Consider the following 14,734-nt stretch of genomic DNA (forward strand, 5'->3'; position numbering starts at 1 on the left):
ATTTGCTTTATTTTATTCGAAAAAATTAACACAAGTAAACATCTTACAAAATAGTATTTTGGCACAGAATCCTTTATACCACACATCATAATAAAATAAGTGTTTTAAATCTTTAAACGAATAAAAAAAATATCGCAAGAGTTCGAGTTATGATCTGCGGAAGCGTATTGCTGCCACACTCAAAAAAAAAAAAATTGGCTTAGACTCAAGTAATTACGTGAAAAGATATTGTTAACAGAGTTATCACGTTTTTACAATATATTTATCATGTAATAACATATCACGTAATTTCATGATATTTTCATGTGATAATGTGAAAACACCTTATCAAGAAATAACGTGAAAATATGGTTTAACGTCCTAGGCTAGGCTACTTCCATTAAAAGCAGACGGCCTCGCCGACTGTAGAACTTGGGTCGAGCAAAAACACGGAGCAAAAACATGGCTGAATCCTGAATGACTCCTATTTGTATAAATAGGGGACTACATAGGCGGCAAAATGTAGTGTTTTTCCCTGCCATGGAAGTGCACTTGTATACTGAAGAGGAAGCAATTTGCATTACAGCCAGGAGGGCTGATAGAAGTGGCAAAACATTTTACTTTTTATAGTTTCTTTCACAACTTGAATGCGTTGAAACAAAAAAATTATGACAAACTAACGCCACTTACACTAAAATATCGAGGGAAATTTGTAATAAAAACTTTACGGTCGGCAATTTCGACGCGGAAATTCTCGATCGGTCGGGTTACCGGAAACACACTTTTTTTTTTTGCCTTACATGTATAGTTAGCTAAATAACCTTCTCCAACCTGATTTTTATCCTCTCAAAATCAGCATCGCAACTATACTAGCACTGTTCATTCATTATAATTTCATTTTTTGATAGATAGTTAATCAGCTTTTACCCCTTTCCTCCCGTGTCTCCTTTCCTCGCGACTCCTGGCTCCCTCGCTTCGCGCCTCTCAATTTTCCAAAACAACCAATCTCTGGCGTTATCTCGTGCTGCATTCGCCGCAGTCGGACATTGGAAATTCGCGCACGTAAATGTCAAATTGGCCGTAATTTTTCTTTGAATTCGTCGCTGCCAACTGGGGTAGCAGCAGGGGTGGCAAGGCTTTCTTTTAGAGTGGCATATGCCACCCCGGTAGATCCGCCCATGGTTATTCACCCCCGAGCGCGCTGGAAACTGTTCCATTGGTATTCAGATTCAGTCGCGAGATGAGGTTGCCAGATCTCTCTATAAAAAGGTGACTTTGCGGTCTGAATCTGTGGAATATTCGTAAGCGAGGACTGGCAACCAGCAGTGGGTTGTGCACCAGCTGATCAGAACTCCAATGGAAAAGAAGCGTGTTAGTTACTGTTTATCTTGATTGGCTGTAACCTTGTAAGTGAAATGTTTGGCAACAATAGCGTTGTAGCCTGCCTACCCCCCCCCCAAAAAAACTCTTCGGATCTACACGATTCACACAAGTGACCTATTTTGGGACCAAAACGGCGAATTTCGCCGAAAGGTGAGGAGTTTGCATGTGTGAATTTGGGTTTTGCATTGTTTATTTTCTTTATTTAAAAATATGCTTTCCAATGAAGGTACCGCGCCTTTAAATTTGATACCTGGTGGGTGCGTAAGTTCCAATGGAGCACTTGCATGTGACGTCACAGCCGATCCAGATTGTGACAGACGCCATCTTGTCGGTCAAACGCCATACTCCGCCTTCTACTTCTGGTTCTACTTCTGCTTTTACTTCTACCTTTTCTTCTGGAAAACCCTACTATATACAATTCTACTACAACGACTGCGGCTACAAGCTCTCCCTACCTGTGCACGTTTTTTATGTTTTTTGTGTGTATTTTTGCGTGTTGTTCGTCTGTACCGGACTTCAATATCCGCTACAACCGTATGGATTTACTGGACGTTGGTTTCCAGCAGAAAATGACTGTTTGTAGCGATTTCCATCGCATGCACAACATTCCGGATGAGAAAAAAGAAAAAAAAACATTCCGGACGAGATAGCGAGACCAGCGGGGTCTCCGTGGATTGTTATCGGAAGCAAAGCGAAGGAGGCGGTGCCGGGAGCGGAAGCAAAAGCGAGGCTGCAGGTAGAGCCGGCCTGTTGACTAAGCTCAGAAAACAGCCACTCAAACCTCCACTGCTAAGCCTCTACCTCTCCAACGCCAGATCCATGTAAACAAGACGGACGATTTGGAATTACCTTATTCTATTCTATAATTGGCTGGTCAGTGCATCTAGTATCAGTACTAGTAATACTTAAGTGACTTACCCATCCAATGAGGATTCTTGTTTACAAGATGCCACATCTGAGTCGCTGACAAATCCTGAATTTCTGTAAAGATAACTGTGCAGAGATTTATAAGCACGCAGTGCTTCACCACTGAACAGCGAGGATAAGTTAATGAGGTAATTATACACGTCCGGGTATTCCGCTGGCAGTTCAAAATCCGGTCGTGAAAACTCCGTCCGGAAAGCCATAAGGGTCACAAATCTGTAGATCGTTTATTTTAGACATATATCTAGTTATCTGTTCATTAGAAAAATGAGCCGTGTAGTCCGTCGGTTGAAATTGATCCATTCTGTACACGAGTGCAGCAGTATTCAGCGGTGTTTTTGACCGACAAGATGGCGGTTGTGTACTTTCCGGTCACGTGACTGCAAGATCTCTATAGAATAATTAGAACCAAACAAAGGGAACTCGCACACCTATATGCCGATATAATAATGCACTTTTATTGCATATTAAAACAAACAAAAAGTGCTACCCAAGTGAAAAGTGCAAACATTTCGGTCACAATCAGACCATCCTCAGCGCAAACAATTAAAAATAAAGACACGCCCATATATAGACAAGGCCACGTACACGAAAAACAGGTAGTAGGTCTACAACCAAGCTTGAATACAGGTTAGGGTGCATGGATAAAGACATCCTATCATCAGTACCGTTCCTGTTGTGATTTAACTAATGACATCATTTATAGTCATAATAAATGGTCTGATTGTGACCGAAACGTTTGCACTTTTCACTTGGGTAGCACTTTTTGTTTGTTTTAATATGCAATAAAAGTGCATTATTATATCGGCATATAGGTGTGCGAGTTCCCTTTGTTTGGTTCTTTATTTAAAAATAGCCACTACTACTGTTGTCCAGACTCCACAGCACCGAGTTAGTTAATTTTACTGCATAGTTTGAGACGAGAAGTGAAGTACAGAACTTGAGGAAAATATTAGTGTTTTGTTTACAGTGAGTTGTGCTAAACCCTTAAAATTATAAAGTTAATGATGCTTTATTTATTTTTTAAATGCAGTGGGGGAATAAAATACCCACAAAAATAATTTTTGCTGTGTCCAGCCTGATCCTTCCTGACCTGGCCACAAACATTTACATAAAGCAAGCAGATTTGTCCATTCCCACTCCCCAAAAACTTGAAAAACATCCCTTTAAGGTACATTTAGAACAGATTTTTAAAAAATTGTGCGATTAATTACGAGTTAATAAATATTTTAATCAATTGACAGCCCTAAAAATAAGTACCGTATTTTTGGGACTATAAGGCGCACTTAAAATCCTTAAATTTTCTCAAAAATTGACAGTGCGCCTTATAATCCAGCGCGCCTTTCAATGAAATTCTATGGGGGGGGGGGGGGGGGGGGGGTGGTTATGGGTGGATTTTGATGAAATTCTGAGAATGATTAACTTAGAACTGATAACTTTATTATCAATTAATTAATGGATTAATATATTCAATTTATTGCACTTTCTTTCCATTGCTTCCGTATATTATTTTTTTGTGGCAAACCACACAAATGCAAGCGCCTGGAATGTTTAGTTTTTTGCACCATGAACTAAATGGCTTTCCGTTTTCACCTATTTCGTACAGCCATGCCCACCTCCACTTGTATTTTACACCTTTATCAATGGCAGACACATCAGTGCCTTCTTTCATGTAAAGCGCATCCATGCTGCCGAAACCGAAAGCAGAATGACATGCTCCTCTATGCTCGACGTCAATATAGAAAAAAGTTTGGATCTTCGCTTACATTAAAATTATAATTTGACCTTATTTTGTGTTGAATACGACTTCAAAAACAATTCAAGATTTTATTAAGAGAAATATTGTGGCCAACACGAGTGTTAAGTTACCTAAAAGATCGCGTGAAGTTGGCTGCTATCTACTTTGCGTTCGTTCTCATTTTCCTCCATCATTTCATAGGCCAGAAACAGATGTTTTGACGTAATTTAACTTGGTAGGCTATGATTATTATTTAACCGTAGTCTTCTAGACATTTTGACTGTTTGGGGCATTGAACGCTGGTGTATGATTTTCAGGGAATAAAGTTTAGCGCATGTCGGAACATCATTGCGCTCGCAGCCTCCAACTCCTCAAACGTCCTTTAAATTGTGATATAACGTAGGCTATAAGGCACGGTTCTAACATACCTTACACACTGGCCTAACGAAAAGAATAATTGTTGGGGCGTCTGCTGATTTGTTAGCTATAAATTTAGGTCCAATTACTTCTGACAGTCTGCAAGCATTGCACCGTCGGGTCTTCAAGTCTGGCTGAAGCAGAGGAGCGGGCTTTCCGGGGTTTATTTTTTCTTTTTTTTTTTTACATGCTCTATTTCTATATGTCCAGGTTTGAACTAAGTCATTTTGGCAAGATTTAATTTAATACAAAACAGAAATGGTCAGACACAAGCACGCCAAGTACATGGGAATGTATTTTGCCAATTTTGACAGCGCATGTTTTTTTAATGCCGCACTGTAGACAGCGAACGTTTAAACATGATCAAACATAGGAAATGAACGACACAAAGCATGGCTCAAAAACAAAAAAGTTAAATAAACCCTGCTGATAGTTGATGGTGTTGCAACACATCAGTGTTATAACCCAATCTCTACCCAACCACCCGTCATTTTAATTCTCCTCGGATCAGCACCGACCTCACATTTGGCCTTGGGAGAGTTCAGCTGACGGAAATCCGTCACACGATGGAAAACTTTAATCCATGCACTACCTGATCGGCCTTCTAACGGGACCCCTGAGCAGTCTACAAGACTGCCTGACTGTAATGTCTAAACTAGAAATGCATTCATGTAAGGCAGCCCGGGCCCGGAGTACACGCTAGCAACAATAAACCAATCAGAGAACAGTATTTAGTACGCTTACCCCCGCCACTTTTTATACGTAATACGTACTGTGCTTCAACATTATATTACAGTACATTTGTGTGTACGTAAAAGGACCCCCAAAACAGCACCTGTTAAGAGGCATGCTTACGAAGTGGGTTTCAAGTGGGCTGGAAGAGAAATGAATCAATAAGTGAGTGTATTTTTCTGTACCGGTATTCGTTGTTACAACTGAGTGGAATAAAGTTTGATTTACCGGACTGTGTTGTTTTGCTTAATGCGCCTTACAATCTGGTGCGCCTTGTGTGTGAACATAGACACGTTAATTCACAGTGCGCCAGATAATCCGGTACGCCTTATCGCCCGAAAAATACGGCAAATTTTTGCTGAGCTTTATGATCTTCCAAATCCAGCTTCTGGATTCTGGGTACTTTCTTTTTTCAGGAACAGACAGAGCACTGTGCAAATGCAAAACCACTTCAGTGCTCATCAGTACCATTACTTCAGGAAACAGTGGAAAAGATGGAAGTTGCCAACCTCACAGATAGTCTTACTTTATTACTCTGTCAAAAAATATTAAGGGTTGCTGAGAACGCTTTCCTTCTGAAAGATGTGTGGGAATTGCCTGGTGTATTAGAGTTACTATATTTAATTCAATGTCAACATTAAGTGGCGTACAAAGTTCCACTTTTTCTGACATTCAAAGGTGTGCATTAGCTCAAACTGTTGCTCACAGCTTTTTTTTTTTTTTGCCTGAAATGGTTTTAGATGGAGATAAACCCACCTGCAGGTGTTCTGTGTTGGGCGCTCGCTCCAGCTCTGACAGCACAGTCCCTGCAGCTGCAAGCCATTCCCGGATCCCCTGAAGCTCCTCACACACCTTCGTCCTCTCCTCCATCTCCGTCTGTACTGCCTTCTGACCCTGAGCACTCCGAGACTTTAGACTGCAAGGCATACAAGTCAAACGTTTTGCAATACCTGGGAAGATTATCTGAGAAGACACCTGTCGAAACTTGATGTGACTGCAACCTGGTGCACTCATTTGCAGATGCACTGATATTGTTAACAAAAAGGCACAAGCCCATACTTGCAGAGCCAAACTAACTATGTAATGCAAACATGACTGACTTTGTTCCCTCTGGAATGTAAAGACGAGGTCCAAAGTTGAACCAGTTTTGCTGTCATGCCGAGTGTAACTCCATGCATTTCTAGGACCAACCTTGCAAAGCTGTGAATAAATGTAAAAATATCATTAATTGTGCATAAAATGGTGACCTCTGACCTGTGGTAGCGCTCTTGCATGGTTTGCAGCTCCTGACAGAGTGGGATGGGTGGGGCTTGTTCCAAGTGGGAGGGGACTCTCAGCAGCCTTGCGACTCGCAGTTCCAGTGCAGACAGAGCTCGATGCTCACAGTCTAGACTGTCCTGGTACGGTGACCAAAACTGCAGCAGCTCCTGAAGCTCCTCAGCAGTGGCCTTCTCTCTGCTGCTCTTTGGCAACTCAGCCTCCATCTGCTCCAAGACAGATGATGCTTTCGCCACCTGTGAAACAAAAATCCAGCAAACAAGCTCACAGACAAAGACAGGGGAATATCAAGAGATTTGAGAGTCAGTAGATCCCAATTTCTTGTCACTTTCTTTGTATGCTGCGGGGATAATTAACTTGCAGACCTCGCAAAGTAGCTCAACAGACTGAACACTTCAGAAAACTGCTAAAAAAAACTGGCCCAAATCCATTTACCATTGAAAATTTTGTTTAAAAAAATGGCCAAACTGTCACTTCACGCATATTTTTTAGCATGGAAAATATATATGAGCACATCATTTCTTTTTCTTCTTTTTTTTTTTTTAACAATTTTAAATCTAAATCCCCTTGCAATGTCACCTTTAACCTCCAGGAGTTCACAAACCTCCAGTGATGAAACTACAGAATAGGGATGTTAACCGATGACCGTTTGACTGGTGGTTGACCGAATCAACGTCAACCGGTTAATTTTTTTTGGTTGTCGGTGAAAAAAAAAAATCAATCGTTTTGAAGCTGCCGATTTTGGAGCGGAGAACCTGGAATTCTGTGTTTGTAAATGCTTGGGGCATGCCATGCGGTGTAAGGACGACAGCTGACAAATCAGAAACACCCATTCAGTCATGTCCCGCCCTCCCGCCCCAGTTAAAGACAGCTGACAAATCAGAAACACCCATTCAGTCATGTCCCGCCCTCCCGCCCCAGTTAAAGACAGCTGACAAATCAGAAACACCCATTCAGTCATGTCACGCCCTCCCGCCCCAGTTAAAGACAGCTGACAAATCAGAAACACCCATTCAGTCATGTCCCGCCCTCCCGCCCCAGTTAAAGACAGCTGACAAATCAGAAACACCCATTCAGTCATGTCCCGCCCTCCCGCCCCAGTTAAAGACAGCTGACAAATCAGAAACACCCATTCAGTCATGTCCTGCCCTCCCGCCCCAGTTAAAGACAGCTGACAAATCAGAAACACCCATTCAGTCATGTCACGCCCTCCCGCCCCAGTTAAAGACAGCTGACAAATCAGAAACACCCATTCAGTCATGTCCCGCTCTCCCGCCCCAGTTAAAGACAGCTGACAAATCAGAAACACCCATTCAGTCATGTCCCGCTCTCCCGCCCCAGTTAAAGACAGCTGACAAATCAGAAACACCCATTCAGTCATGTCACGCCCTCCCGCCCCAGTTAAAGACAGCTGACAAATCAGAAACACCCATTCAGTCATGTCACGCCCTCCCGCCCCAGTTAAAGACAGCTGACAAATCAGAAACACCCATTCAGTCATGTCCCGCCCCAGTTAAAGACAGCTGACAAATCAGAAACACCCATTCAGTCATGTCCCGCCCCGGTTGAACACAGCTGCCACTCGGCGAAAGAAAAAAGTGTAGACACAGGCTTTTTAGCTGACAAATTACTATTTTTTTTTTTTTATTATTATTAGAAGGCACATGGAGTTTAGTCCTGCCTTGGCCAGTGCATTCTGAAAGTATGTTTCGGTCTGTAGCCAACAGTGCATGTTATTGCAGATCATATCTCTCCACACAAACTAAAGGCGCAGATGCCGACTTTTTCACGGCTTTTTCATGGACTGTAACGGCATTTGCTTATGGAGTAATTTTAATACAGAATTTACTCTGATGAAATTATTCAGACACTCCAACGCCCCCCTTAAAAAAAAAAAAATCGGATCTGCACGAGCCGTGAAAAAGGCGCGCCGTTTGCATCCCTGTTTAAACTCATAGGTTAACCGGCTAATGAGGCTCGGTGGTCGGTCAAGATTTTTTTTAGTTTTCGCCATCCCTACTACAGAATTCATGAGACACATCTCGACCTGATGTCATGAGAAATGATGCATCTTACGCTCTTTCTGATGCGTGTCCATTCTTCTCCCCTCCACTCCGAGTGTGCAAGCAGATCTCTGGCACACTGCCGCAATCTGCCCACCTGACCCCAAAGAGAGTTGACAGCATCATCCCTGTTGCTACGGCAACCGTGCACTGGACACCACTCTCTCAGCTCATCCAGTTTCCCTGGTAGGATGTCGACCTCTTTAACCAGTTTCTGAACAACCAAGAGGAAAAAAAAGTGTTTATTTTTTAACCAGAATACAGTGTCTTGCAGAAGTATTCATCCCCCTTGGTGTTTGTCCTGTTTTGTTACATTACAAGCTGGAATTAAAATGGATTTTTTGGGGCATAGCACCATTTAATTTACACAACATGCCTACAATTTTAAAGGTGCAAATTCTGTTTGTTTGTTTTTTTATTGTGACACAAACAATAAGTAAGATGGGGGGGAAAAAAAAAACCTGAAATCTGGAGTGTGCATAGGTATTCACCCCTTTCTATTTGCGAGGGAATCCCCTCAAAATAAATAACTTCCCAGCCACAGAATGGTCTGGTTTTTTTTAAGGATACTACAGAAATAAACATGTATTACAATGGCCAAATTTCAGAGGGAACTAAATTTCACCGATTTTATGAACTCGAAAGGCCGTCTACTTTTAAGCCGTACACTCCACAGAGCGGGGCTTTACGGAAGAGTGGCCAGAAAAAAGCCATTGCTTAAAGGAAAAAAAAAAAAAAACACCACACGTTTGGAGTTTGCCCAACAGCATGTGGCAGACTCCCCAAACACACGGAAGAATATTCTGTGTCAAATGAGACTAAAATTGAACTTTTTTAGCCATCATAGGAAATGCCATGTGTGGTGCAAACCTAACACCCTGAGAACACCATTCCTACAGTGAAGCATGGTGGTGGCAGCATCATGCTGTGGGGATATTTTTCATCTGCAGGGACAGGAAAGCTGGTCAGGACTGAAGGAAAAATAGATGGCACTAAACACAGGGCAATTCTGGAGGAAAACCTGTTTGAGTCGGCCAGAGGTTTAAGGCTGGGACGAAAGTTCACGTTCCAGCAGGACAATGACCCTAAACATACTGCTAAAGCTACACTGGAGTGGTTTAGGAAACATTTAAAATGTCTTGGAATGGCCTGATCAAAGCCCAGACCTCAATTCAACTGAGAATCCGTGTCATAACTTGAAGATTGCTGTACACCAACGCAACCCATCTAACTTTAAGGAGCTGGAGCAGTTTTGCCTTGAGGAATGGGCAAAAATCCCAGTGGCTAGATGTGCGAAGCTAATAGAGACATACCCCAAGAGACTTGCAGTGGTGCTTGAAAGTTTGTGAACTGTTTAGAATTTTCTATATTTCTGCATAAATATGACCTAAAACATAATCAGATTTTCACACAAGTCCTAAAAGTAGATAAAGAGAACCCAGTTAAACAAATGAGACAAAAATATTATACTTGGTAATTTATTTATTGAGGAAAATGATCCAATATTACATATCATATTACATACATGAACTGCTCGCTTCAGGTCCTTCCACAACATTTCGATTGGATTAAGGTCACGACTATGACTTGGCCATTCCAAAACATTAACTTTATTCTTCTTTAACCATTCTTTGGGAGAACAACTTGTGTGCTTAGGGTCGTTGTCTTGCTGCATGACCCACCTTCTCTTGAGATTCAGTTCATGGACAGATGTCCTGACATTTTCCTTTAGAATTTGCTGGTATAATTCAGAATTCATTGTTCTATCAGTGATGGCAAGCCGTCCTGGCCCAGACACAGCAAAACAGGCCCAAACCATGATACTACCACCACCATGTTTCACAGATGGGATAAGGTTCTTATGCTGGAATGCAGTGTTTTCCTTTATCCAAACATCACACTTCTCATTTAAACCAAAAAGTTCTATTTTGGTCTCATGCGTCCACAAAACATTTTTCCATTAGCCTTCTGGCTTGTCCATGTGATCTTTAGCAAACTGCAGACAAGCAGCAATGTTCTTTTTGGAGAGCAGTGGCTTTCTCCTTGCAACTCTGCCATGCACACCATTGTTGTTCAGTGTTCTCCTGATGGTGGACTCATGAACATTAACATTAGCCAATGTGAGAGAGGCCTTCAGTTGCTTAGAAGTTACCCTGGGGTCCTTTGTGACCTCGCCGACTATTACATGCCTTGCTCTTGGAGTGATCTTTGTTGGTCGACCACTCCTGAGGAGGGTAACAATGGTCTTGAATTTCCTCCATTTGTACACAATCTGTCTGACTGTGAATTGGTGGAGTCCAAACTCTTTAGAGATGGTTTTGTAACCTTTTCCAGCCTGATGAGCATCAACAACGCTTTTTCTGAGGTCCTCAGAAATCTCCTTTGTTCGTGTCATGATGCACTTCCACAAACATGTGTTGTGAAGCTCAGACTTTGATAGATCCCTGTTCTTTAAATAAAACAGGGTGCCCACTCACACCTGATTGTCGTCCCATTGATTGAAAACACCTGACTCTAATTTCATCTTCAAATTAACTGCTAATCCTAGACATTCACATACTTTTGCCACTCACAGAAAAGTAATATTGGATCATTTTCCTCAATAAATAAATGACCAAGTATAATATTTTTGTCTCATTTGTTTAACTGGGTTCTCTTTATCTACTTTTAGGACTTGTTTTCGGTCATATTTATGCAGAAATAAATAAAATTCTAAAGGGTTCACAAACTTTCAAGCACCACTGTATGACAGATTGGTAAAAGGAAAGGAGGATTATGGAGTGAAGAGTGTCTGTTCACATATTTATGTTTCACAGTCTGAGACAAAAAAAAAAAAGAAAATGTCTCCCTTTTCCAATGCCCACATTTTTAGGCACGTTTCAGTGTGGTTTTTGAGATGTATTTGGTCTGGAAATTTTTGCTGCAGCCAGGTAACCCTGGTTAATGCTGTTACCTCAAACACAGATGAACAAAGGTGGTATGTTTGAAACCTGCTCAAAACAAGCTGGTTGACTGTACACTGGACGACTGTATGTTGTCAGTTCTCAAGCAGATGTTTAAGGATGTAATGATGAGTTCACGTCAGGGCAGGGTGAGGAGCTATAATCGTTTATGATCTGTACATTAGTGTTGGTCAGTGCAGTGCATTTACAGCAGCAGTCGTGACCATGGTATTCAGAATCTGTCTACCTCCCTCTACCGTCAAACAATCCTGACACATCAGTGATGTTAACTTTGTGACGTTTCCACTGAAAATCGAAGGCGATAGTCAGAACCGTCATTACCAAGTCCTGGACCTGGGCTAAGCGAGATGAAATAAAGACCAAGTCTTAAAGTGCCATTCCACCATTGGATGTATTCTTTGGCATAAAATACAATATATTTTGACAACATATATAAATGGTATCACTAGATAGAGAAATCTTTTAGCTTCAAATTGATATATCAAACATAATTTTTTGACAACGACAAGTATATTAATTTTGCGACCAAAGTCACCTACCCTTTTAATTTCCGCGCGTGATGTCATCGGCAGGTTCCCCTTCTTGTGTACCACGTGATGTGGCACATATCAGCAATTGCGGATAGAATGCGATAAAAATAATACCAATAAATCTAGCTAATACCAATAAATCTAGCTAACTGAAAGATTAACTCAAAATTTTTCGCAATTTTTTTGGCCCCCATATACGAGGAGAAATGACTCTCTCACTTTGGGGGTTTCCTGGTCTAAAAATAGACCGACACGTGGTACACAAGAAGGGGAACCTGCCGATGACATCACGTTTCACTACCGCGCGGAAATTAAAAGGGTAGGTGACTTTGGTCGCAAAATTAATATACTTGTCGTTGTCAAAAAATTGTTTAATATATCATTTTGAAGCTAAAAGATTTCTCTGTCTAGTCATGTTGTCATAAAATATATTGTATTTTATGCCAAAGAATACATCCAATGGTAGAATGGCACTTTAAGGAGTCAAGAAAGCGTCGAGTCCTTTTTGAGGCCAAGCTTTAACTTTGACTAGTTGGCTTTATTTGTGCACGGTGCCAGTGATTAGGCTGTTTTCTCTCCTGAACAAGGACATACTTCCTGTTAAACTCTGTGCATGCAAAAAGAAAAGACAACACACAGATTATTTTTCAACTCTCAGTTGAAGACCAAGCCCGTTTTTAACAATAATTGAAATAAGACAGGAAAAAGTATATCTTACCTTGTAAAACCATTAAAATGTGTTTAAACAAGTGAAGGTATTTACTCGTTTGAAGTTTGCGATGGTTAAATCGAAAGGAGTCATAATAATGATTTGGTTGATCTTCACTGAACATCGTTATAGTACAGTCATGATACAAAACCTGTTATGACACATTAATAACTACATGCTGGACGTCTGTTTAACATAACACCCGCGAATAAGCATTTGGAAGCGTGATGAAATATTGTAGGCTGGCTCAAACCAGGATTACCACCCCGGGTTCATGATACGGCATGGGCAGGACCTCTCGGGTCGCGTCTCCAGCTCGTGATACAGACAGCACATGATGCTTTTTTGTGTGAAAATCTGATGTTGTTTTCGGTCATATTTATGCAGAAATATAGAAAATTCTAAAGGGTTCACAAACTTTCAAGCACTACTGTAATTGCAGCAAAAGGTGGCTCTACAAAGTATTGACTGGGGGGGGGGGGAATACCTATGCACATGCCAGATGTCTGTTTTTTCATTTTAATTTGTGTCACCAAAAAAAAAAAATTATAATAATGATAATTTGCACCTTTAAAGTGGTCGGCATGTTGTGTAAATCAAATGGTGCTAACCCTCCAAAAATCCATTTTAATTCCAGCTTGTAATGCAACAAAACAGGACAAACACCAAGGGGGATGAATACTTTTGCAAGTCACTTTGCATGCCATAAACACTTTCCTTACTTTAAGTTTCTCTTGTTGGTCACGGCAGTCTGTCTGAGATGTGATTTTTTTCGAGGCGCACTCCACCAGGGTTGTTTCGAAGTCCCGGACACATTGGCACAACTCTTCATAATACACACGGGTACTTCTCTGGCTGTTAACACACCTTGCAATGCAAAGGACAATTACAGTATAAACTACTGATCCAGAACAATATGTTGAATTTAAAAATGTTTCATCTAAACAAGAAATCATTAAATGTGGGATTCCGCAAGGGAGTATACTAAGTCCTTTGCTGTTTGTCCTGCATGTTAATGATATATCTAATCATTCTAAACTATTGAAATTTATTTTATTTGCTGATGACACAAATATTTTCTATTCATGCAAGAATATTGAACATCTAGCTGATATATTTAATCAAGAGCTTAATAAAGTGTCACATTGGCTTACTGCTAATAAATGGTCAATTAACAAAGAAAACAAAGTGTTCTATCCAGAGCTAGACAAAAAAAAAAAAAAAGATTTGACAATTTGAATATCGTGATTAGGATTAATAATAAGTTAATATCCAGCAGCCAAAGCATAAAATTTTTAGTTGTGATAATTGATCAAAATCTAAGTTGGAAAGAGAATATCAACATAGTATCCAGTAAAATATCTAGAACTATAGGAATAATTTCAAAATCCAAATTTTATGTGTCACAATCACCACTGTTTGAACTTTATTATTTATTAGTCTACTCTTATTTGTATTTTGGCAATATCGTATGGGGCTCTACTTATAAAACAAATCCCAACAGACTGACTGTTTTGCAAAAGCGCGTCGTACGCATTATCACTAAATCCTCATATGAAGTACATACTGGTCCTTTATTTTATAGATATAATTTGCGAAATTTGAATAACATTCACTTTTTACAAGTAGGACTCGTCATGTACTCTGTTCATTTTAATACTATACCAGAAACTTTTAAAAGTATTTTTTGTAAAAATTTTCAAAAGGGGTGTTCACACGGCACATATGTGGCAGATCACAGAATCCAGGGACACATGTTGGCCCGGGGGCATTTTGAGTTATTGACAGATTCAGAAAGTACAGTTTCTAAGCTTTCCAATGATGCCTTCCATGTGGAGATCTGACAATATTTGAAGAATGTGTGGCCTTTTGAAAGTGTATACTTCTTAAAACAGAAAAGGGAGAAAATCGCCCTCAAAGTTTTCCATCTCAGCTACTCTGGGTGCAGGGCGGGCACATAATGGTGCTCATTTGCATGACATTAAGGAAAGCTCTACCCCCTACGAGCTAGCACGATG

The 14,734-nt window shown here is 40.6% G+C and overlaps 1 protein-coding gene across 7 annotated transcripts in view; it reads right to left on the minus strand.

Moving 5' to 3' along the window:
- The window catches only part of syne2b (spectrin repeat containing, nuclear envelope 2b), a 318,216-nt gene that overhangs the window by 152,943 nt on the left and 150,539 nt on the right, over window positions 1-14,734 (minus strand). For all 7 annotated transcript variants that reach the window (XM_060925231.1, XM_060925228.1, XM_060925230.1 and 4 more), the window contains 4 exons: window positions 13,439-13,583; window positions 8,528-8,728; window positions 6,428-6,687; window positions 5,930-6,089 (listed from right to left, as the gene is read on the minus strand). In XM_060925231.1, coding sequence (XP_060781214.1) covers window positions 5,930-6,089; window positions 6,428-6,687; window positions 8,528-8,728; window positions 13,439-13,583 — 766 coding nt within the window. The remainder of the gene's footprint in view (window positions 1-5,929; window positions 6,090-6,427; window positions 6,688-8,527; window positions 8,729-13,438; window positions 13,584-14,734) is intronic.

Source organism: Neoarius graeffei, chromosome 7, assembly GCF_027579695.1.
Source record: "Neoarius graeffei isolate fNeoGra1 chromosome 7, fNeoGra1.pri, whole genome shotgun sequence".
In the NCBI taxonomy this organism is placed as follows: domain Eukaryota; kingdom Metazoa; phylum Chordata; class Actinopteri; order Siluriformes; family Ariidae; genus Neoarius; species Neoarius graeffei.